Source organism: Nothobranchius furzeri, chromosome 5 (assembly GCF_043380555.1).
Source record: "Nothobranchius furzeri strain GRZ-AD chromosome 5, NfurGRZ-RIMD1, whole genome shotgun sequence".
Taxonomy (NCBI): Eukaryota; Metazoa; Chordata; class Actinopteri; order Cyprinodontiformes; family Nothobranchiidae; genus Nothobranchius; species Nothobranchius furzeri.
Window position 1 is genome coordinate 39,898,301 of NC_091745.1, and position 25,152 is coordinate 39,923,452.

Here is a 25,152-nt window from a genome sequence, read left to right on the forward strand (position 1 = left end):
GTTTGGTGGCAGGAGAATCTCGTCTCTGCTTTTTGCGGATGATGTGGTCCTCCTAGCTTCATCCAGCTCTGACCTTCAGCTCTTGCTGGGTAGGTTCGCGGCCGAATGTGAAGCGGCTGGGATGAGGATCAGCACCTCCAAATCTGAGACCATGGTTCTCGACCGGAAAAGGGTGGCTTGCCATCTCCGGGTCGGGGGAGAGGTCCTACCTCAAGTGGAGGAGTTTAAGTATCTCGGGGTCTTGTTCACGAGTGAGGGTAGGAGGGATCGGGAGATCGACAGGCGGATTGGTTCGGCATCTGCAGTGATGCGGACGCTGAGCCGATCTGTCATGGGGAAGAGGGAGCTGAGCCAGAAAGCCAGGCTCTCGATTTACCGGTCGATCTACGTCCCAATCCTCACCTATGGTCATGAGCTTTGGGTAATGACCGAAAGAACGAGATCGCGGATACAAGCGGCCGAAATGAGTTTCCTCCGTAGGGTGGCCGGGCTCAGCCTTAGAGATAGGGTGAGGAGCTCGGACATTCGGGAGGGACTCGGAGTAGAACCGCTGCTCCTCCGGATCGAAAGGAGCCAGTTGAGGTGGTTTGGGCATCTGGTCAGGATGCCTCCTGGACGCCTCCCCAGGGAGGTGTTTCGGGCATGTCCTGCCGGCAGAAGGCCCCCGGGTCGACCCAGGACACGTTGGAGAGGTTACATCTCCAATCTGGTCCGGGAACGCCTTGGGGTCCTGCCGGAGGAGCTGGTGGACAAGGCCGGGGAGAGGATGGCCTGGAGCTCCCTAATTGGGATGCTGCCCCCGCGACCCGGACCCGGATAAGCGGAGGAAGACGAAGACGAAGAAACTCAACCACTCTTCGGAAGCTCCTCCAGGCTTTTTTTATTTCTGGAGACAAAATATTGATGTCGCAGAGCAAATAGTGTCAGTGGAGTCACGTTGCTGTTATTCAATTTGAGGCAAGATGTCCAAATATGAACTGAAGAGACTCCAAGAGACCCCAAATCCTGCCGTACTAAACTCTCATCTGATTTGCTAAAACAGGCATTTGTGAGCTTTTTTTTTTTTTTTGCCCTGAGTACAGCTTGCAAGGCATTCATTCTTACCAGAGAGCACCGCAAATGTATTGCTTAAACAAGTGTCTCCACACCTTTAAGGTTTGTTCATGACCTTTTCACAGAAACGTGACTAAAAGGTCAGAGTTTAGGACTGGAGCACAAGTGTAAATGACCTTAAGGCAGTAAATGATTTGGGAGGAAATATTTAATTGTTTGGATCAACATCCAGGCGTCTGAGAGTCTGACGGATGATTTAAAGGTTGTTGATCAGATCAAACTGCTACAGTTGGATGGAGCTCAGGTAGTTTTGGATTTAAAAATGGGCTAAATCCCAGAAACTAACCAGTTTTTCTTTAAAACAAGTCATTATCTAGGCGGAATAATTTTACATTTTGAACTCAGTGGTTCGACATAGATATGGATTAGATAGAATCACCTATGCAGCAGTTGCGTAATTGCACAGGTGTGTCAGATTAAAAACACGGATGAAGGAGGAGCAGATGGACTGGTTCTGGTGGTTCCACGTTTACCTGTTACTCACACAGGAAGTCAACAGTCTTCAGAGTAAATAAATGTTTCCTGTAACGTTGATCCAAGTCAATTATTCAGCTCTACAGAATTTCAATCAAATTACTTTTGTTAATTTTATTCTCTTTTTAACCCATTCACTTCTTTTAATTTAACATTTAAAAATTATAAAGTGCAACAATTTCTAGTAGTAGTGGTGGTATTTTCTCCCGTTTGTATCTAGATTTGCACACGGACTGTGTGATTTCTTCTATAACAGATCTAGGAAAGTGATTTTTACGATGAAAACCACATTTTTCTTGTGAAGGTGAGTCCATTGAAACCATAACCACCTCGGGGGTTTGTTTTAGTACACTGAATTACGATCCCTTAGTAGTGTCATTTTGTATTTTCATGATTCTCTGTGTTTCTAGCTGCTGAATGATGGTTATCGAGGCGCGGACGACATTCTTGTTCTTTACGTCATAAAAACATCTTCAGATTCTTTGAATTGTGCAATGAAATTATCTAATCAATCAAATCAATCAATCAATCAAAGCTTTATTTATAAAGCGCCTTCCGCAACCCTGTCAGGAAGCCCAAGGCGCTAGTGACTGTAGAGGAAATGCAAAGCATGTCCTTATCTTTCTGTGAGTCACGTTTAAAAACTGCTCTGTGAGTTTTCGTTTTGGCTTACCGTAGCACTGGTGTTTGACTCCTTGCAACCACAAACGTAAATGTTTTCTGTGTTAGACCAACACAACATAACTGTGGAGTGGAATGAAACTGACACACAACAATCTGAAAAGTGTGGCGTACATTTGTATTCAGCCCCCCCCCCCCCCCATACCCCTTAGTAACATTTAGAGCAACCAGCTGCCCTCAGAAGTCATCTAATTAGATAATAGAGTTCGCCTGTGTGTAAATTAGTCTCATTATAAATACACCTGTTCTGTGAAGGCCTCCGTGGGCAGGTGTGGTGCTGAGGAGACTGTGGGAAACGTGCAGATCAGGGAAGGGTGCTGTTGACAGACTTGGGCGTTACCGAGGAAGTCCAGCTGAGTGTCAGGTGGGTCCGCCAATGGGAAGGGAGAAAGTTTACAGAGTTTTGCTGGTTACTGAACTGTTTGTGAGTGATAGGATGAGAGTCAGCTCCTCTACGTCCAAGACCGTGGTCTTGGGTCGGAAAAGGGTAGGATGCTTTCTCCAGGTCAGGGACAAGGTCCTGCCTCAGTAGGAGGAGTGAGGGACAGCTGGAGCACGAGGTGGATGGGTGGATCGGTGCTGTTTCTGCAGTGGTGCTGTACTGGTCTGTTGAAATGAAGCTGAGCCAGAAGGTGAAGCTCTCGGTTTACCGGTAGATCTATGTTCCTACTAGATTATGGCAAAAACGATAATCACAATTATTGTGACTGAAGTTGAGATCTCAATTATTTAAGATGATTTTTCAGTTAATGTTCATTTTAATTGGTTGTTCATGTATTCAGTCATTAAATTGCTCAGGGCACAATCAGGACAAAACTAAATAAGAAAAAGAAGGAAACACAAACAACTCCTGGTTCCTGGTATAAAAAGGCCAACATACTTATGACCCAAAGAGCTGAGCTTTAACTCGTTTAAGCCTAACCAGTACAGACCCAAATATCCAACCAAGACAGCAAGAATTATACAGTGGCATTTATAACATAAATAAAAACACAAACGCATGTATGTTTTAGTGACAGTTCGGAGCAGCGCAAGAGGGAGGAGAAAATAATTGGCCCGTTTTGTTTTTGTAATCGTTCAAAACTCAGATCGTAATTGGGATTAAAATTTGATTGATTGAGCAGCCCTAGTTCCTACCCTCACCTATGGTCATGAGCTTTGGGTAGTGACCTAAAGAATGAGACCATGGCTACAAGCGGCCAAAATGAGTTGTCTGGGCTCTCCCTCAAAAATAGGGTGAAAAGCTCGGCCATCCAGGTGGGACTGGGAGAAGATCCACTGCTCCTGCACATCCAAGAGGAGCCAGTAGTTAGGATGCCTCCCTGGTGAAGTTTTCTGGGCGCTGCGAACCAGGAGGAGACCCACAGAAAGACACAGGACGCGCTGGAGGGACTATGCTTCTCGGCTGGCAAGGAAACACCTTAGGATTCCTCCGGAAGAGCTGGCCCAAGTGGCTGGGGACAGGGAAGCCTGGGCCTCTCTGCTTAGGCTGCTGCACCCGTGACTCGACCTCAAAAAAGCGTCCGAAAATGTATGGACTGGATGTATAGTGTGATGCTACTGCAGGAGGTGGCAGTTGTGCAACTACACAGGCTGCCGGCTGCCATCAAAACCCACTAAAGAAGAAGGTCTCAGTGAGGAGCTTTCTTCGTGCTACCAGGGTGTGAGCGCTGACTTTTGTTGTGTTGGGACGCCTGGGCAGCAGGACGTCACTTGGACATCCAACCTGCCTAATCCTGAAGACAAAGGACCTCAACAGACAGCTCATGGTCATCCACCTAAACTAACAGACCAAGCAAGGAGATCACTGGTCAGAGAAGTTCATGGCCACTCTGGAGGAGCTGCAGAAATCCACAGCTGTCCAAAGTAAACTGTATGTTATGTACTCCACTAATCTGGCCTATATGGAAGAAAGCTGAAGATAGCCATTGTTGACAGGACATTAAAAGTCCTGTTAATGGTTTCCAGACCAAAGATGAACTTTTGGGCCTAAATGCAAAGGAAAGGTGATACTGCTCATCACCCTGAACACTGCACCCCCACTGTGACACATGGTGGAGTCAGCATCATGCTGTGGGACACTTTTCCTCAGCAGGGACAGAGAAGCCAGTCAGTTAATGGGAAAATGGATGGAGCTAAATACAGGACAATTCTGGAAAAAATACCTGTTGGAGGCTGAAAAAGACTTGGGACCGGGAAGGAGATTCACCTTCCAACTGGACATCTGCGAGAATGGCCCAGTCAGAGTCCAGACCTAAATCCCACTGAGCATCTGTGGCAGGACTTGAAAACTGCCACTCACAAACTCTCTCCATCCAATCAGGGTGAGTTTGAGCTGTTTTACAGGAAAGAATGGGCAGGAGTTTTAGTCTCTAGATGTGCAAGGCTTAGTGGCATACCTCCGAGGACCTGCAAAAGCAGCGAAAGGCAAGTATTGATGCGTTGTGTTGTGTTGGTCTATCACAGAAAGCCTCAATAAAGTTTGTGGTTGTGTCAAAATAAAGGTTCAAGGGGTGTGAATAGATTTTCACAACCTTTTGTGTACATAAAGCTATTTTTATTTTGTTTTGAAATTGTAGTTGTAACGAGGAAATGCATCATGCATTCTTATGTATCCTTTTAATATTTTGAGCAAACTATGTTTTGTCATGACTTGTGTTGAGAAACCCATCCGTGGATGCCGAAACCACCTTTGGGGTAACCCGACAGTAGAGGTCACGATGAGTCGGGACATCGGTTTTAGTTACAGTAACACTTTTATTTCCTTAAATACCACAGATATCAGTACAGTCAGTTACAGATATTGAGACAGACGACATTCTGATACCTCAGACCCTGCTTCATCTCAAACAATAGCACACAAACTTGTTGTTTAACTAGGCTATGTTTACACACAATCATCACTTAACTCTGAGCATCATTTCTCTTAAAAACACGTTTTATAAAATGGGAGAACTTCCCCGGTTCTACTCAAACCACCACTTTTAATACCCCAGACTAAAAGCTTTGGTCATCTTCAACACAATAACTTTATCTGTTACTGTACAAACGAGGCTGGCGACGGCATTAAAGACATCATTTACCAACTGGAAATCATTTGCCTATAATGACACCTTCTTATTTCACATCTTCAAAAGCTCCTCTGAGCTTCCGTTTCCACTCAAAGCCAGCCCGACAGGATCGGCTTTCTCGTGCGTGTAAACATAGTCGGTAACAGTAAGAGTATGTACAGTGTTGACTCAGGTAGTGCATAAAGAGAGCAGGTCAGAATACCAAAAAGGAACGTTACGTAGTTCATGCTCTGCCCAAATCTCACTCGTAACAGGCTGTCTCCGTTCTCCTCCCAGCAGTACCATCACTGAAGTAAAAACAGATTCATTGGCACATTAAACAGAAGACAGTGAGGTCATGAAAATTCTTCAGTTCTCAAATTTCACGTTCTGTGATTTCAAAACGAAAACAATCAAAGTGACATTTGAAAGAAATTCACGAGTGATGGTTTCATGAGAAAACTCAAAGACACAAAACAAAGGTTCTTCAGAGTAAGTGCAGTCGTATGGAGGAAGAAATGTCTCATACAAACAGGAATGTACCGCGTTTCTAGCTAGAAACTCGCGAGGTGGAACCTTCTAGAGAAAGACGACGTGTTTACAGCAGGTGCAGGCGTTCGTTGACATTCACACATTTAACATCCACATGCGTAGAGGCACAGAAACCGTACAAAAACACCCGAGAAGCAGCAACACACCCAGACTTGACTTTAGCGACTCGTCTCTCATCGCCCACCATGAAAACATGCACGCAAAAACGCACGAACATCACGGGGTGTGAGGCGGAGGCTGATGTTTCAGCCCTCCGGTTTTAAAGGAATCATTTTTGTTTAACAGAAGAACTACGGCGAACTGGGGCCGGGTAGTTACAAATGAATGAAGGAAGCGCAGCGTTAAGGCAAATTTAAATATTACGTATTAATGTTGAGAAAACGTCATATTCTGTCTTAAATTTGTAAGAAAAAAACATCAATTTACAAGAACGGTGTTTAGAAATACGATCAAATTATATGAAACGTGAAAAACGAGTCAAAATGAGGTTTTTCATGTAAATATGACGTATGTGTGGATTTCTATGGTTTTCTCGGGACTTTTCCTCTTTTCCAGCTCCGTTTGTTAGACTTAGGCCTACAATAATACGCTATTGTAAAGAAAAAACTTCAGTAATGTTGCCCCAAACCTTTTACCAATAGAGTACCAGACTCATTTTCAACAAACCTAAAACTTCATTCACTTTATATAATATTTGGTTTGAATATTAGTTTCTAAATGCTCTTTTTAGGGATTGAAATATTAGCACAGCTCCGTGTGAATATTTTAATAAATGAAATAATCCCTGCTGTGGTACCTAAAGGCAAGGAGAATAACGTAGCGTCGGACAGGAGCGATTAGACTCCAACCTAACCGCTTCCGTAAACGCTTGCATAACGCAAAAATGCTACAACTCGATCCAAACAGGCAGATTTTTTTCTAAGAGACGATTAAGAAGGCATTTTTACAAACTTTCTCTGCTCACCTGGAAAAAATGTAAAAGCAAAACATTCCTTTAAATCAACACCAAAAGCAACCGTGTAAACTAAGTGCAACGGTTGCTATGGGAGCAGTACCGCCAACGCGTTCCTGATTCCCTTCACTTAAGTCACAAAAACACGTCCTCAGTCACTTCACATCACTGGATTTTGGCAGATCTCGGAGAAGACAAAAGCATAAGTCACTGTCACAAAGCAATATTGTTCAAAGACAAAAACATATTAATCTTTTAAAATCATCACTACAGAGTAAAATAAGTTCTTGGGTTTTTAGAACGGTCTCACTCCTTCTTCTCCTGCAGAGAGGCACGTACACGCTTGCGCACATAAAAAGCAGTGAGGGCGCTGCAGCAGGTGGTGAAGATGAAGAGGGCGACGGCGTCGTGAGCGAGGTCTCCGTGGAGACGCTCGTAGAAAGGGCGGCGCTCCATGAAGTCTGTTCGCAGGGCTTCGATCTGCAGCAGGGTGCATCCCACCACCAACACGTGGAAGATCTGGTGACCCTGCCCGATGAAATCGCACTTTCCGGGAAACAAGCTCTCTGGGTGCGGGCAGCAGAAGAAGTAGGAGCTGACCAGGAAGAAGAGCACGTGGTAGATGTGGTACGGCACGATGGGGTCGGAGCAGCCGTCCCGGTAGCAGCTGTAGATGCGATGAACAACGGGGCTTATGTCTAAACAGTACGCCAAGGCGGAGGGCACCACCTGGAACACCTTGTGAGCGAACTTGGGCATGTCGTGCCTGGCGTACTTGCCATAGCAGCACCCAAAGCAAGTGAGCCACGCCAGAAACGCTGCAGTGTGTAGGAAGAAGCCCTGCACGATGGTGTGCAGCTCACTCTCTATTGCGTAGTAGTAGTGTGCCAGAGCACTCCCGTACTGGTAGACAGAAACCCCGACGTAGTCGAGGAAGTAGAAGGTGTAGTAGGACTGCTCCGACTTGGCAGAGAGGAGGTGAGCAAGAGCACTGAAGGAGAGGTAGGTGAAGGCTGCCAGGAGGACGATGAAGAGGGGCTGGGCATGAGGGTCACGAAGGAAATCCACAGTCTCTGAGATCTCCTGACACTTCACCAGGATGATGAGGGCGGCCAGCAGGTGGGTCCACACGTTGAGGGTCTCGTTGTGCCGCTGGAAGAGGGTGAGGAAGTAGTAACGCCAGCTTTGGTCCGTTTGCCTGTAGCCGGTGAGGATGTGGCGTTCCTGGAACACCCTGGGAACGTCGGTCACCTTCACGGTGCAAGGCAGCGTCGGGAAGGCCGACTCAAGCAGCTGAGGGATCTGTCGCAGCTGCTGAGCATTGATGAACAGCCGTCCGATCTGCTCCATCACTACCGTCGCCATGGCGAACTAGAGGCTACAGAGGAGGTTAGAGAGGAAGAGAAAAGAGCCAGTCAACATCGGCTTTAGCAGGTTAGGTTGGCATGTCTGTTACAAGCATCTGGGGGGAGGGGGGTTGTCTACAGAACCAATTCAGTTTTTGGACCCAGTCACCACTCTGGGCTTGATTTTAAAGATCAAGCAGCTTTTCAGTTACATAAGATCTGGAAGTACAAATTCTAGCTGTAAGGAGGATGAAGACGAGTTTTAGGGCAAAGCAGAAACCTACTGACTCTGCATTTTAACAATTATCAGACCAACACTGAAAACCCATCTAAACAATATTTAAGTGCTGTCAAAAAAGCAGAAACATCTGGAGTTAAATCCTCTCTTAATATCAATGTAAGTAAGGACTGAAAGTCACAGGTCAGAGTCGAAACGTTGACAGCAGATGAAACATGCAACTAATGCTACCTGATCTACTCGACTACGTTTTTAGGTGGGTTAGCATGTGGATTTAGTTTGGGATCCTCTGCTTGTGTCTCTGATGGCGTTTCCAGGTCATTCGTCTACTTTAGGCATCCTTTAAGAATGTCCATATGCTGCACGACTCCAGGTGGGATTCAACGCTCACCTTAGCGATCTCAGAGTTTCAGGTATTTACTACCTGCAGTGAGCAGAGCTGAGCACAGATCCGCAGTTTTCCAGAGGATTTACGTTTGAGGAATATGGAGCGGAGAAAGTGAACTTCCTGTTTGCTACAACTTTCAGCAGAAAAGGCAGAAACTTCAAATTAAAAGCTGCTGACAGACGACAAGTTCCAAGTCACTTTACTGACCAGTTATAGAGTTTGTATCTGTAACAGTAAACTGATGAAGCTTATTTTTATTTCTGTAGCCATTGTTTTGATTTACTTCCTCTTTTCTTATAGTTTCTGAATAAAAACCACTTTTCCTGGGTGTTCTCTCTCGTTTCTCTGCTAAGCCGTTATCATGTCATTTACACATATTCACTCATTTCTTTACAAATCATGGTAACTGACTTTAGAAGAAGCATTTGTTTCAAATATTTTTACCTTAAATTAATTTAACTGGCCAAATGTAAAACTGATCTCCATCTGCAATCCCCCGATATGACCATAAACTAGTGAAATAAATGTATTTTATTCAACCAGCTGGTGAAAGTCACTGCTCCGTGTTCATACTGGGGTTTTTTTTTAGCTTTGATGGTGCAGTCTTACATTCTGAACCCTTTGGGCAACATTGTGGTAGAAGTGAGATTAGAAGACCCAAAGCGAAGTCTTTCAGAAAATCCTTGAGATTGGGACAAACACTCGTCTTATTCTTGTCAGATAGACTAGTCACAACGAGCCTTATCAGTGGAAAAAGCATCTTGACCTTTATAATGATCTTGCGTTAGTGAAAACACGTCACTAAATCTTGTTTTTCCATAATGGTCCACATCTCCTGGATGGTAGATCAAAACCAGACATCATGGTCCTGGCACACTGAGGCATGTTGTACAATGTGCATCAATGTTAAATGTTATGTGACACCATCAGACGTAAAGTGATGGAGAATGAAAGGTTGGGATCACCAGTGAATATCTCGCCGGTTATCAACAGCAGTTTGATCGGCTTTAGTTGAAGGAAACAGTTTAATTCTAATCAGATGAGACAACTAGCTCATGACAAAGCCGGGTACTTTTATAAAACTGCAGCTATCGAATACTTTAGTATTCAAGTATTCGATCACATTCTCAGATTGGAGTATTCTATTTGAACACCCTTCAGGTGAAACGAGATTGTTTTATCTCATATTTTAACAGCAGACCACAAAGAAATTCTGAGGCTGAAATGTCAGACTCTTATCTGTTTATTATGTATGGGTTGACAATAGGGCTGCAACGATTCATCGACGTTGTTGACAAATATCCACAACAGAAACAGTCGACAATGAATTTCATTGTCGACTTTGTCGCCAGACATGTTTTTTCCGACTGAGTGACGCATCTCACTTCATTACAATCTCTGCCGAGAGTCGCATATGTGCAATAGCTTCTCTGCTGAGCATCAACTAACAGAAATGTTCATGTTAATGTATTTAGCAGAAGCTTTTGTCCAAAGCGACTTACAAGTTATAATCGGCATGTTGCCCTTAAGGCAAACAACAATAACAAACAATTTCCAGTCAATCGTAGGTGGCAGTGAGGCAGCATGATGAATCATGGAGAGGAGGGAACAAGGAGTGGACAGTAGAGAGGGGGGACGGGTGCAGGGAGGAGGGTGATAGTTTAGAAGATGCTCTCTGAAGAGCAGGGTCTTCAGGAGTTTCTTGAAAATTGAAAAGGAAGCCCCTGTTCTTGTAGTGCTTGGAAGGTCATTCCACATTTGTGGAACGATGCATGAGAAGAGTCTGGATTGTCCTGAGCGTGGTGTAGGCACTGCTAGCCGACGATCCTGTGATGACCGGAGCGGCCGGGCCGAGACGCAAGCCTTTGCAAGAGGATTCGGGTAGATGGGAGCCGTACCATCTCGGACTTTGTATGCTAGTGTTAGCAATTTGAATTTGATGCGTGGAGCTAGCGGTAGCCAGTGGAGCTCAACAAACAGAGAGGTGACGTGTGCTCTTTTTGGCTGATTGAAGACCAGACGCACTGCTGCGTTCTGGACCATTTGAAGAGCTCTCACAGTCCAGGCCGGAAGACCAGTTAGAAGGGCATTGCAGTAATCGAGGCGGGAGATGACAGTAGATTGCACCAGGAGCTGGGTGGCATGTTGTGTTAGGTATGGTCTGATCTTTCGTATGTTATACAGCGCAAAGCGGCATGAACGAGCAACAGAGGCAACATGATCTTTAAAGCTCAGGAGTTCATCAGTCACAACACCCAGATTTCGAACTGCCTTTGAAGGAGCCAGAGATAGGTAGTCCTTTTGGATTGAGATTCTGTGCTGTATGGATGGTTTTGCTGAGATGACAAGTAGTTCAGTTTTAGAAAGGTTGGAGATGGTGGGATTTCATCCATTTTGATATGTCAGAGAGACAGTTTGATATTCGTGCAGAGACAGTGTGGTCGTCCGGTGGAAATGACAGATAGAGCTGGGTGTCGTCTGCATAGCAGTGGTAGGAGAAGCTATGTGATCAAATAATCTCACCCAGTGAGGTGGTGTATATGGCAAAGAGAAGAGGTCTTAGTACAGAGCCCTGGGGGACTCCTGTGGCAAGATGGTGCATGGTAGAGGATTGTCCAAGCCAAGATACACTGAATGATCGTCCTGTGAGGCACGATTCAAACCAGGCATGTGCTTTCTCTGTGATGCCCGTGCTAGAGAGTGTGGACAAAAGGAAGCCATGGTTTTCAGTGTCAAATGCAGCTGATAAGTCGGGCAGGATAAGCACTGAGGATTTGGCAGTCGCACTAGCTTCTTTTAAGGATTCCGTCACTGCTAACAGAGCAGTTTCAGTGGAGTCGCCCTTTTTGAACCCAGATTGGTAAGGGTCAAGCAGACAGTTTTGTGAGAGGTATTCTGTGATCTTCTTGAAAGCTACCCTTTCAATGATTTTGGACAGAAAAGGGAGGAGAGAGATAGTTGGTAGTTCTCCACATGACTTGGAGGAAGAGATTTTTCTTTAGCAGCGGTTTAACCTGAGCATGCTTGAGAGAAGTGGGAAATGTACCGGATGTCAGTGAAGCGTTGAGAACATGTGTGACTGCTGCGGCTACTGTAGGAGCAATAGCTTGGAGCAGCTTAGTCAGAATGGGGTCGAGTGGGCATGTAGTAGGACGGCTGCACGTGAGAAGCTTGGATACACAGTTCTCAGTGAGAGGGGAAAAAGAGGAAAATGAAGAAAGCATTTAAAGAAAATGAAAAATTTCAAAATTATTCGATTAGTCGACTAATCATTTCAATAGTCGGTGACTAGTCGACTATTAAAAAATTGTCTATAGTTGCAGCCCTAGTTGGCAATAATCCAATCTAAATTTATATTCAGTGATAGAAGTGTTTGTACATTACATGTTACAATGGCTTGCCATACTATTGCAGCAGTATGGATAAGCAGACTTATAGCAACATGACTCCAGGTATCTGATGCGGTTCTGCTCCACACCTCTGCAGCTGCATGTATCCACAAATAAACGGGATGGTGGGGATTTTCTTCCACTGGTAGAGTTTAGTCATCCTTAGGTTTATGATCTTTTTTTTTCAGAACCCCACTTGATCGTGAGCATGCTGCCCGCTAGCAGAAGCATAACCCAAACTGCTCGTAGTTTCACTCTTGATGCCAACCTTTGGACCATTTCTGCTTTTCACAAAGGCTTTGCTGGTTTCCTCCACAGCACCTAGATGACGATAATGTGCACCAGTAAAATGTGTTCAGACTGTGGTGCGCATATTTAACAAAGACTCAAATCAGTAAAATATGATTGAAGGAATTTAATAAATTTAGTCATTCAAACCGTTCAAGGATTCATTTCAGCCCAGCCCAAGTGTCAGAAATTTGAAATCAACATATGTAAATATCATTTTATAATCTTTACATGGCCGTTGTTATTCTGGATCAATTAGAAGGAATTTCCAGCCAGGACGGTCACATCAGCTAGCATGACAGCTAATCCCAGCTACAAACAACCACATAAATCAAAATAAAAAATTTCTAATTATGTAAAAAACTATTCAACGACATTTGAAGCCCAGACATCATAAATATGGACGCAACTTGGACTGGCACTGCCTACTGGAGCTGACGTAGTGGCAGGTCACCATTTTGGATGGGTCTCCATTCACCCCAGTGCATTTATTTCTACTGAGAACGGTCCTTTCTCAACTTAAAAACACCTTTATTATGCTTTTTCATCAAACTGGACATGTGTTATGCCTTGATAGTTAAAATACAGACACAAATAATTTTAAAAAAATTAAATATAAAATCCTTACAAGTAGGCTAGAAAAGTCTATAGTAATCCCACGTGATTTGTTTGCAAATGAGAACTGGTTCTTGCAACCGTAGGCTTCACAAAAAAATAGGAATGGTTGCTCACTCTGCATTGACTCTAGTCGGGTTTGGACAGTGAGTAACCCATCCAATATGGTGGCGGCACTGTAACGCTCTCCAGCGTCCAATGGCGCGTCTAAGTATCTGATAGGGAACATTTTGTAATGCAGTTTTTACTATCACATGTAGTTGATGATGATGTCAGACGAACACTATTAAAAACAGCTTTTACTGTCATATGTAATAGATGATAATGTTGAAAAGCACTTAATGCAGCTTATGTTGTAACAGATTATAAATGATAATTGTAACTGATTGTAGTGCAGTCAAGACCTATGCTATTTTTATATCTCTACTTGATGTCAGAGTGACCTTTTGAAGGATGTTTCCTAATGACCAAACTCCCTTTCCTGGGTGATTGCCCGGATACCCAAGGATGGGAGGGGAACCGACTGAATAAGTAGTCATTTATCACTTATCAAGAAATGTGCTGATGTACGTGCTCTGTAGTGAATAAAAGGCGCTCAAAGGGAGCCTACTCTTTGAAATTTGTCAAACTCCATACTAGGGCTGCTCAATTAATCGAATTTTAATCACGATTACGATCTGAGTTTTGAACGATTATAAAAAACAAAACAAGCCGATTATTTGCTCCTCCCGCTTGCGCTGCCCTGAGTTGCAAATGAAGCGCTCCTCCACAGTGTTGCCAACTTAGCGACTTTGACGCTATTTCTAGCAGCTTTTCAGACCCCCTTCTTGACTTTTTAATCCTAAAAGTACCTAGCGAACATCTCAGAAACATCTCTGGTAACCCTTAGCTACTTTCTGGATAGCTGTCGTCGACATTTCCTGCAGGTTAGCTAAACACTCCGCCTGCACTCCGGACCATTCTTCAGGACATTAGGAAAGGGAATGATGTAGTGATGTGTCGGTCACTAAAGAAACGGCTCTCAGAGCCGGCTTCCTGTTGGATTAGCCAGAGTGACTGACACACACCACACCTGCGGACTCCTGAGCAGCTAAAAACAGCTAAATGTGCGCGTGCAGCGTGCTAAACACACGTGCAGCTTGGCCGATTGCTGTGAGACCGGGGTGGGGGGTGCAGCTGTGGTTGGGACAATTATTACATTAACTGATGGGCCTGTAAATAAATAGTTTATAAATAAGGTAGAAATAAGTTCCTCACGCTGATAACTAATAACTAACCTCTCTGAGGACACGGTGCTAGTGCACTCTCCTACAGCACCTTGACACGACTCAATAAATGTTATGCAACATTTTGTGAACATCAATTTATTTGCATTTATTTGTTATAAATGCCACTGTATAATTCTTGCTGTCAGTATCTGCAAGATATTGGTATTTGGGTCTGTACTGGTTAGACTTAAATGAGTTAAACCAAGGTCTATAGCCCTCGGGTCATAACTATGAGCTATAAGTATATTGGTCTTTTTATACTGGGAATCAGGAGTTATTTTAGTGATCATCTTGTTTCTTATTTTTGTCCTGATTGTGCCCAGAGCAGTTTTATGACTGAATAAAAACAAATAAAATCAACATAAATTGAAAAATCGTCCTAAATAATCGTGATCTCAATTTCAGTCACAAAAATCGTGATTATTATTTTTGCCATAATCGAGCAGCCCTAGTCCATACTGGGTTGGTTTGTTCTTGATCTTCGCATTTCTCCCTCTGTAGAGACAAATAAAAGTTTCATCTTTCACCTGTGCTTGTGATTCACTCTAGGTAACCTGTGCCGCTAAAAAAAAACCAACAGTATCCATGTCTATGTCGTGAAGTGATTGCGAACTATTTGATATAGATTAGGGCTGCACAATATATCGACAAATTATCGTCATCGCGATAACAGGACGTGCGATAGGCTCATCGCAAAGCACGTCAAAAATGACGATAAATGTTTGGTTCAAACATTTCCATCCGTGTCATACATCAACTTTTTGTAAACCAGCTCTGTTTTTTACGCGGAAGTATTATTTGACCAATCAAATGTAGCCCTTCTGATATGCGGCCAATCAGATGGGTCCGTTCACGTAATACGCCTGCCCTCTATGTAGACCCTTTTGGAAAGCAACACCCGAACATTAGCGGCACCGTTCCCTTGTTCGTCATGCTGGCTCAGAGCAACGAACGCACTTTGTGCTGAGGTTTCTGGAATCAGCGCTGCTTTCAAACGTGAATGTGAATCCGCTCGGTGTCGTTAAGCAGCTGATAATAACCGGGCTGACTCCGACACGTGCCGGTGAACCAACCCACCTTCATGTTGCTAGTGTTCCACCGGGTGGTGACGTTAGCACCAGGCTCCGGTTAGCTTCCAGCTAAAATGTTACAGCACACTCCTCCCAGTCCCACCCTGCTAAAGAGGGCCTGGAAAAGTTCCCCCACACATCAAAGTGATTTTTCATTTATGAGCTTTTATAACCTTGTTAATCAGGATAGTTGATTTGCTGCTGCACATAAACTGTCAGTCAGAAGCTCTGCTAGCCGGTTATCTTAGAGGAGCTATCTTGTTATCAGAATCATAGTTGCAGTTTCATCATCTGAGCTGCTTTTTAAGATCTAGGTAAACTTGTTTAATTTGGGGTTAAAAACAAACGTTTTCACATATTTTCCATGTAGTTTTTTTTTGCCAGTTCCTCTTCTGAAAGGTAGACAATTGTTTTTCTCTTTCCCTCAGAAAATCTTAATATTCTCCTAGTTTGGCCCAGCACAGTTCACTTCCCAATTACAGCAACAGCCTTATATCATAACCACATAAGTGGAGAAAATGTTCAGTAGCAATGAGAGGATTTGCTGTTGCATTTAAGTGATGTTAACTATTATTTAACATTTAAACTTATTTTCTGATTTTTTTATTTATTCAAAAACCCTGGTAAGGGATGTTTTTCTGTATTTGGAGCATCAGAAAAAGTTTTATGGTGGAGGTGATGTTTTAAAGTCACTGAGAAACTGCATGCATGCAGTTTGTTGTTTTGCTGCTAATACAGTAGCAGGTGCAGCTGCTAAAACAGTAGCAGGTGCAGCTGCTAAAACAGTAGCAGGTGCAGCTGCATATTTTTGCAATAAAAAAAGGTATGCTGTAATGGAATTCATGCATTAGTTTTTGTTTGCTTTGAACGCCAGAGGACATCAACACTGCATACTTTAGTATTTGTTCATTTATCGTGAGTAATATCGATATCGAAATATTAAGCACTGTTATCGAATATCACAGGTTTTCCTAATATCGTGCAGCCCTAATATAGCTGTTGTTTTTGGACCATCCATCGTGGATAGCCGTGAGTTCTTTAATCTAGACAGAATTAAGCTATTTCTCTAAACTGAGGTTGTTCAGAAGCTTTTACAGAAATCTGGAGATCTAAACCATCCCTTTAAATGTGTCACTGCTTAAAAACCTTATCTGTGACGTTTATCCACATGCACCACAGACTGAATATCTCTTCACCGAGTTAGTTTGCACTTCTTATCTATAACTCAATTAAGCCTGGTCATGAGAACGGTCGCTGACGTGTTTTGTGTATATGTGTGGTTTTCCGGGAGGGCAGAGATCAGTCAGTGTGGGATGAACATGTGCCGAGGATGAGGACCAGGCGTGAGTGATGAGTGAGGTTACGTAACATAACTCCATCCTATAGGTCCACACCCCAAAAGCTCCGACATCCTTTCAGATATTCATAAATAATTGAAGTGAACGTCAAACTAACCATGACGGCTTCTTGTTGTAATGTGTGAGCATTAAACGGGCCTGCCCTGCGCGGCCTGTTGCTGTCAAACTACCCAAAGCCTCGTCTCGCTGCACCTGATCTCCACGGATAAACGTGAGCGTTGAGATGATGATGATGATGATGATGATGATGATGATGATGATGATGAAGATAAACACACTCGCCTTCCTGCCGACCGCGCCGCTCGCGCTTACATTAACGACCCCTCTGGCTGCGTGCTGCTGAATGAGAAATGGCGCTTACATTGGTAAAACCTGACAGGGTTTAACGGTCGAATCTCTCCGTCTCGCGGTATCTTCTTTTTTAATTCAGTGACGAAATCCCGTTAATGCTAGCAACCCGCTGATTAAAAAGCACTCACCTATGAATGGTGGAATCAGTACAGAGTCTTGGACACGCGCGTCGGTGAGTAAATTAGAAGAGAGCAGAGCATGGATAACGTTATTTGATGGGCCTGTCTCAGTCTGTGGATGAGCCGTGACGGGAGCACAGACAGCAGCAGAGCAGAGGCAGGCAGAGCCCTCACCCGGAGAAAACCGATGCGCTGTAACGGACGGGTGATTCCAGCCAATCAGCGAAGACCTTGCTCCGCCTCTCTGCGGTCGTAATCATCACATTGGCCAATAGGAGCTCTCGCTTTGCCAAACAGCCCGCCTACCTCTCTCCTGAAATTCTTCCACCTACAAACCATCAAAGGTCTAGCTGCAGCCGCACCATCAGATAAGAGCTAAGTGGTGTTAAAACGGAAGTCGCATCACCTTTGTTATCTAATACTTTTACGTTTTTTTTCCTTTTATGACTAAAAGTCATTACGTTTAAAGTTGGTGAATTCGGCTGTTTAGTACATGTTTAGTTACTTATTTCCTCATTTTATTTTATTCCATGTTTTTGTTTGTTTTTCGACTCTGTGTGTCATTATGGAAGACTTTATGTAACCCTGACCTTTTCACATGTCATTGTTTCTACAGCCATGTGTCTCACCTGCTGGCCCTGTGATTGGTATCTTCCCCTAGTTGCTCGGAAACAACTACCTACAACAAGGGCTGAGAGGAAATACTGGTTACCCAGACCGTTTTTTTTTTATCTTACTGACCATTTTTTACCCTCAAATTATACACATCAATGAACATTTTGAAGCATGATCCTACTAAATGACATTACTTGTTATTTTCCTAATCAGAAGTCACCTTCCACCAAGTCTCTGTAAATTATGTAGTTAGATAAACAAATCATTTCCATCCTTGGCTGCTGGGGTCAAACATGTTCTGTGCATTTTTATCTTGTTTTGCATGCAGTGACAAAGTTGTCTTTGTTACGCTTGATGCTCTGAAAGATCCCTATTGTGTTTTGATTTGAATCATCCCACTCCGTGTATATCCCTATAACAAAGATGGCTTCAAAAGGTGTCGATTACAACAATTAGTATGCTCCCTTGGTATTTCTTGGTTGATCTGTGTCACGGGCCGCAACTCAAAGCTAGCTAGGAAACGTGATGCAAAAGGAAAACATGTCTAAAAGCAGCCGAGGAGCCCTTGTTGACGCAGAGCCAACTTGTGTCCCCTGTGTGCTCAGACAAGCAAGGAGCACTGCACCATGGGACATTATTCTGGGCTGATGAGTCCAGCAGTTTCTTCCAAACACATGACAAAGAAGGATTGTGCAGCACTAGGGTTCACAAAGCAATGCAGTCTCAAACTCGCTGCTTCATACGTTCATTTACCTGAAACACAAGGAGCTGGACTGATGAGGAAACTTTACTTAAAAACAAATAATTGGACTGGTGAGTTAGAACTCTTACACTGTGGAGTGCAATGAAAACGTGACTGTATTCTCAGTTTTGCCTCATCAGATTGTGGATGTGCAGCTTTGAAACCCTTACACAACTAAATTACTTAAGATGTGGGCTAATATAACACGTCAAGCTATTTGAGAGGAATCCTTGTTATTTTTAAGTAGTTGCGCTTTGGCACTCTGACAGGTGTGGCAGCAAACCTAATTATCTTCGGGGTAAACAAACCCATAAATGTTGGCAGGAGTTTTGCATACTTACAAAACAAAGCAGATCATATGGCATGCAGAGGTGCTCCAACCCGCGTGATAAGACCAGGAAGAAGTTGTGGTTCGTTGTGTAAGAGAAACTTTCAAAATGCTATTTTTTTTAGTTAACTTAAGCCTTTGTATATTTTTCAAAATAAAAGTTGGGTGCACAAACTACATTTTTTTCGTGTTTTTCTGTTTAAATTATACTTTCAGAATCAAATGTGTACATAAATCCATGCCGATTCAGCTAAATGTTTCTAATGATGTTGCACTATGCATCTGACACAAGTCTGGCTGGGTCTTTGACAGCTCTTCCCAGCAGAACTGTTGAAGTTTGTTTAAGGTTAATGGTCAGGTTTGGTCCTCAATGGCCCGGGGTCGTGGTTTTATCATGAAGGCTGTCGTAGAAGCTTCAGGTGATAGCCACTTCAAACTGGAACTTTCTCTGGAAGAGGTATGAACAAATGATATCTTATCTGTTGCATTACGAATGACCTCAGTCTGGAGAAACAGAGATTAGCTCTGCTCAAGCAAACAAGCTCAAGGCTAGTCAGAGTAGAACCAGTCGGAAAAAACAAAAGAATTCATGCAAACATTATTTTCAGACTTTTACTCCATCAAAAATTCCAGCTTTTCTATTTCTAATCAACATTTTGCAAACAGATTGTTCAATTAACAATCTAGTAGTACGATCTTCATTTTCTAAACTTCACCACAACAATGCACTTTAAAGGGCGTGACCCATCTCTAAGGTTTCATCTGTTCAGTTCTGATGCATTTGGGGTCGTAGTTCTCCTCCCTGGATCCTTTCACTATATCCAAATCACCAGTACCACAGCACGACGCCGACACCTGCCTGCTTTAGAGTTTGTAGTGTTCTTAGGTTCAGCCTGGATTCCTCCATCATTGAGGCCAAATGGCTCAATTTGACTAAAACTTTCATCCAGAAGACATTTGCCTTGGCGTCACGCGGGCAGCTGCCAGTTGAGAGGACAGTTTCACTTTTGGAGCACACGCTTCTTCTTTCCGGCCCTGGTGATGTAAAACTGGCTTCACTGTGAACAGTCGCTGGTTTCCCAGTTCACACTCAAAGCTCTGTGGTTTCTGGACATCCTGATTGCTTATTTCAGCAATCAAGGGTTAAAATGAGCAGATTGTATTTAACTCGGTTATAGCAGCATCAGCAAAATCGTTTTTATGCATCTCTGTGTTTTGCAATTTGGAACAAGAAATCCCACCAGGAGGAGGAGAGTGAAGCTCTAAAGGTGCGAGTCATTGCCTAAAAATGTCATCTGCTACATTTGGCTGCAATGTACCAATCGGCTGGCAGACAAAAGCGACTCAATAAAAGCACAATAAAAGCAACATTAGACACATTACTAGAGTTAACGTGTGAGTTTATTGAAAACAGTACTAGTAGAGCTTCCCGAGTAGCTGCATGGATTCATTGACCATCAGTCCCATTACTATAGGACTGATGGTCCCATAAACAGGGTTCCCACTGGTTCTTTCAAATCAAATTCAAGTCTTTTTATGACCATTTATATGAAAACTTCATAGGCAAGGCAGCTTTATTTATTTAGCACATTTCATACACGGGCAATTTCCAATTAGCAAGAAGATTAAAACCAATGTAACTGCACAATTAAAATACACACAAACTAAAATGTAAAAGAAAAAGCTAAAGGGTGAGCAGCTACAGTGCAGAAGGTGCAGTATAAGAATAGTCATTCAAAGGCTGATGAACACATGAAAGTTTTCCATTTTGATCTAAAAGTTATGAGAGTTGGGGCACATTTGAGGTCATGAGGAAGAATGTGTGTTCTGTGTGCAGCATGGTAGCTAAAATCAGCTTCACCCTGTTTGGTTCTGTTATATATATGTTATATATATATATATATATATATATATATATAACATATATATATATATATATATATATATATATATATATATATATATATATATATATATATATAAAACATATACAGGCCAAGTTAAACTGAAAAGTCGTGGTTGACAAATAAAACTTTTGAGGAGAAATGCGATACGTTGTAGTTAAACACAATAGGACTGCAGTTATGGAATATTTTAGTATTTGACTGTTCTATCGAGCAGTGAGCACATTTAACGAAGCTCCAAAGCAGTAAAAACAGTTCGAGGAACTTATTTATTCAAACTATTTGATTATTTGTTTCAGCACAACTTTTAAGACCCAGATATCAAAATTAAAGACTTGTCTTTTAAAAGGATTTTTTTTCTAAATTCACAAATTTGATGCTTTAACCCTTTGATGCATGAATTATGAAATCTTCAACCATGATTTTTTTAAACAATTTTTTTCATTCATCTTCAGTTCAGTTTTCAGTTTCAGTTTTAGTTTTAGTTTATTTGTCATATGCAAGTTAGCACAGGGTCAACATTGCAATGAAACGTGTATGACGAGCAGCGGTCTCTCAGCAACATGATACAGGAGAAAATATAATAAAATATAATAAAAATATAATAAAATAAAGCAAAAAAATATAGTAAGGAGCAAAATATTAGAGAGACATGGTAAAAGGGAAAAGATGACTAAATATATATGTGTCAATAAAGAAAATCCTGAAAAGAAATATGACGGGAGGGCAGATGGGATATTGCACAGGAATGAGCTGCAGAAAATTACAGTATTGCACTTTAGATATAAATTACAGTATTGCAGGATATAAATTATGCAGGATATAGATTACAGTGTTGCACTTTGGATATAAATTACAATAACAATAAAGTGAAGTGACCAGTACGGATTAAATATAGTACTTGTGAAGCTGCAGGGTAGCTTCTGAGTCCTGTGTTGTGTGTGTTTAGGTGTTGTGGTTGAGGTGTGAATGAAACAAATTTCAACAAATATATTTTGTAACATTTTGTTAATTTACAAATAATTTATTACATGTCCATCTCAGTGGACAGTGTGCATTCTGAACATGAAACATGGTGGCTTGACTTACTGAAGTCCAAATGGAGGGGCTCAAATGCAATAGTCTTCATCAGCTGTGAGTACCTGTCCACTGTAGTGACCATTATGCATCAAAGGGTTAAAGATGTTTTACAACCCCATACCCAGGTCTTCCCCCTTTGTTTCTATTTCATTCTAGACGTAGATTTCGTACCCTTCCTTTGTTTCCTTTCTAAAATCAAACCGATGAACACAAGCTGTTATGCTCCTCATCACGTCCTCCTAAAACATGTTTATTGCTCTGTGGGTTGTCCAGTCTCTAAACTCTCCAATTCCAACTTGGGATGTATTTGCTTTCACCATTTCCTTCTCAGCCTTTTATTTTTAGGTGGATTTTACTTCCTCTTTGCAAACAGAACTTCACAAATGTAGTAGTCCGAGGTTTGATGCTGGAAGTTTTGGAGATGTTTCTACAAAGAAAATCCTCACATAAAGGAGTTACAGCTGATCCCAGCCTGAGATGCTGTGATGTTCCTACAAGCATCAAAAAAGCATAAATACAATAAATCTAGTCCTAGACACTTTAACCTGTAAAAATGAGAACAACCACCAGGTGTCAGTATTTTTCAAAACCTTTTTATTAATAAAAGAAAGTTTCCAGCATTTGTGAAGATGTGAAAAAGAATTATACAAAAATATTGTATAAGTATATAAAACAGACACTTGCTTTATAATTTAGGTCAGTTTATAATCGCAGCACGAACGCTTCTACACAGCATAATCGTTTCTGTGAACACCAAAAAAGCTACTAAAGGATAAAACGTTACCAGCTGCCAGACAGAAGTCTACTAGGACAGGAAAACTAACTGATGAGAGAAACAGCACAACGAATGCTGTGAAGGTCTGAGGAACTTTTCACACTGTAGCTTATCTTTGGACACGTAAGATGGATGAAGATGACGAAAGAAGATTAGTTCTCAGGTTCTTTGATGGCTTCCTTGTTCTTCCTCACTTCCTGAAGCTTCTTGTCCTGCGACAACATAAATAAATGTAATATTTGTTTTCCCGGCGTTGATACGAACATCATTAGGAGCTCACCTTCTCCTTGAACTTCTCGTTGAGAGCCGCCATCCTGGCGCTGCGGTTCTCTTTGTTTGCCTCCATCTTCTGATTGAGCTTCTCTTGTGCCAGTTTGCTAAAGTTGCTGTTTTCCTCCATGGCCTTCTGGATGACCTCCTTCTCATGCTCTCGTGCCTCGGCCAGATGCTTCAGTACGTCAGCCTCGTGGCTCTGACAAAACAAGGAATTACATTAGAGCGAAAGTCCTAAACCTGTGAGCTGCATTTGTTTCCAGGAAGTGAATTCTCTAGATACCCGGCGCCTTTCTTCTGCAGCTTCCAGTTTTCTTTTAATCTCATCCAGTGATGTTTCCTTCTTCCTGTTCGGGGACAGCAGGAAGTCCGCCTTAGCATCGGGGGTGGAGGGGCTCAGGATGACCTCGAACGCCTGGCCTGATGCACGCTTGTTCAGCTCCTTCACCTGAATGTCTGGAAACAGGAAACTTCTTTAGTCCACAACCAAGTATTAGAGAGGACTAAAGGGTCACGGACCATCTCAGCTATGTTCAGTTATGTTTGTGTATGAACAGCTGATCAATCAAATGATCGGTGTAAGTCTAGAAATAGATCAAAAACACCAATTTGCAGTAAAACTGATGTAAACGGATAATTTACACGTACCACAATTCTCCATGTCTGCAGCAGCAACGTTTTATTTAATGTTCCTGCAGAAAAATAAAGGGGGGGGGGGGAGGGGTGTTGATATACAGATGTGCAAGCATCAAATCACTATGTATTTATAAAGGCACAGGTAAGGTCAACGAGATGCAACGGCAGAAAGAAATACAACCGTAAACATTTAGGATAAACACCAACACAAAGAATAAAGATAAAAAGATGTGATGCAATAAAATCTAATCAAACGCACAGACTCAACTTTAACTATTGGACCGATAAACGATTGAAATGTGGAAATAAACACTACAATTAATCCATTTAATCGTTTTAGATTTTCTAACTTTGAAACAGTCAACTGTTGAGAAAATTATATTATAAAAAAATATATAAATAACAGATTTTTAATCTTTGAACTTGCAAAAATCAGAAAAGGTGATCGGATGCAAAGCCCAAAGTTAAGTTTTCTGACCTCAGAACTTTTACATTTTGCTGTAAATACGTTCTTGTGCACACAAACGTCCTCAACAGCAAATAACAGAAAACGTCTCATTATTTAGCAGCTTTCACAGGTCAAAACAAGATCTGCCAGCAAAGGATGTTCTCCACCTCTTCCTGGTTCTGGCGTGGACTCACAGCTGCAAACGATCACCGAACAAAGAAAGGGGCGTCTTGGGTAACGGATTACCCCTGGGGGGGGAGCTAAACCCCCCACAGCTGGAGACTCACGTTGCTGCTGGGTTTCCTCTGCAAAATGGCGGGGAGGAGTACTACAGTCATACCTGATGAGTTATTTTAAACCAAAATAAACTGATTAGACTGGAAATAGAAACCAAACTGCTCATTTACATAATGCTATTCCACGTGGATGTGGTGGGATTAAATTGCATAACAGTAACATTAAAATACACCACATCTTTAGTTAACTAATTTTATAACACACGACTTGGAAGATAATAACGGGATGTAGGATTTTAACCGATATAAACAGACTTTTTCTGCTTATTTTAAGCTGGAAGGTTTTGTCTGAGCAGCAGCCATATAAACCATCTGTTGTTTACTAGTAAGTACTTCAATGAGTTTGAGCAGAACCAGTAACGTGTCCCTAACCCACCAACAAGCCACGCGGTCACCGAGCAGACTCGGTCCCCGGTCCGGTAATTGTATGGAAGCATCGTTCTCACCGTCAAGTGCTGCTCAGCTCGACCAGAAGACCTTTATCTACCTTTTTGTCTCCGTCCGCTTCGAACCGCCAATATCTGCACCTTCGCGCACAAACACACAACTCGAGTGCGTCACCAGCAACGTCGTGTCCGATTGGTCCAAATCCGCCAATCGCAGCTGAGCTGCAACAGTGAGCGCGAGGAGAGGAGGAAGCAGGTCCGACATGCTGCCAGCATGCTGCAGATGGGAGAGTAGTTCTTAATGTGACTCCAAATGATAGGTTTCAGTTTAAATCGCATTAAAATCAAGACTCTCAGTAAGGAATAAAGCAGCTATACTGTTTGAGACCATTTATTTTTCATAATCATCCTTTATGG

At 42.5% G+C, this 25,152-nt stretch overlaps 2 protein-coding genes across 6 annotated transcripts; both read right to left on the reverse strand.

Moving 5' to 3' along the window:
• Positions 1-5,001: 5,001 nt before the first annotated feature.
• On the reverse strand, positions 5,002-17,758 carry paqr7b (progestin and adipoQ receptor family member VII, b). Of its 2 annotated transcripts, none has more exons than XM_015948940.3 (2): positions 17,262-17,758; positions 5,002-8,200 (listed from the first exon to the last, which is right to left on the reverse strand). In XM_015948940.3, the coding sequence occupies exon 2, from the start codon at positions 8,185-8,187 to the stop codon at positions 7,129-7,131; it is 1,059 nt and encodes a 352-aa protein (XP_015804426.1). In that variant the 5' UTR covers positions 8,188-8,200; positions 17,262-17,758; the 3' UTR covers positions 5,002-7,128. The 2 variants fall into 2 exon arrangements, with proteins under 2 accessions (XP_015804426.1, XP_054596346.1); XM_054740371.2 differs by lacking the exon at positions 17,262-17,758 and adding an exon at positions 17,065-17,231.
• Positions 17,759-22,498: 4,740 nt separating this feature from the next.
• On the reverse strand, positions 22,499-24,943 carry stmn1b (stathmin 1b). Of its 4 annotated transcripts, none has more exons than XM_015948938.3 (5): positions 24,796-24,943; positions 23,618-23,661; positions 23,253-23,425; positions 22,977-23,168; positions 22,499-22,908 (listed from the first exon to the last, which is right to left on the reverse strand). In XM_015948938.3, exons 2-5 carry the CDS (start codon positions 23,628-23,630, stop codon positions 22,849-22,851), a joined length of 438 nt encoding a protein of 145 aa, XP_015804424.1. In that variant the 5' UTR covers positions 23,631-23,661; positions 24,796-24,943; the 3' UTR covers positions 22,499-22,848. The 4 variants fall into 4 exon arrangements, with proteins under 4 accessions (XP_015804424.1, XP_015804425.1, XP_054596347.1 ...); XM_015948939.3 differs by having other exon boundaries at positions 24,837-24,939; XM_054740372.2 differs by lacking the exon at positions 24,796-24,943 and adding an exon at positions 24,221-24,720.
• Positions 24,944-25,152: the final 209 nt, after the last annotated feature.

Bases quoted from the DNA above. Each gene is read 5' to 3' on its own strand.
- paqr7b (XM_015948940.3), bottom strand. From the start codon at position 8,187: ATGGCGACGGTAGTGATGGAGCAGATCGGACGGCTGTTCATCAATGCT.
- stmn1b (XM_015948938.3), bottom strand. The intron at 23,169-23,252 runs GTATCTAGAGAA...TTGTTTTGTCAG, and splicing joins CTGCAGAAGAAAGGCGCCGG to AGCCACGAGGCTGACGTACT. The intron at 22,909-22,976 runs GTGAGCTCCTAA...ATGTTGTCGCAG, and splicing joins ACGAGAAGTTCAAGGAGAAG to GACAAGAAGCTTCAGGAAGT.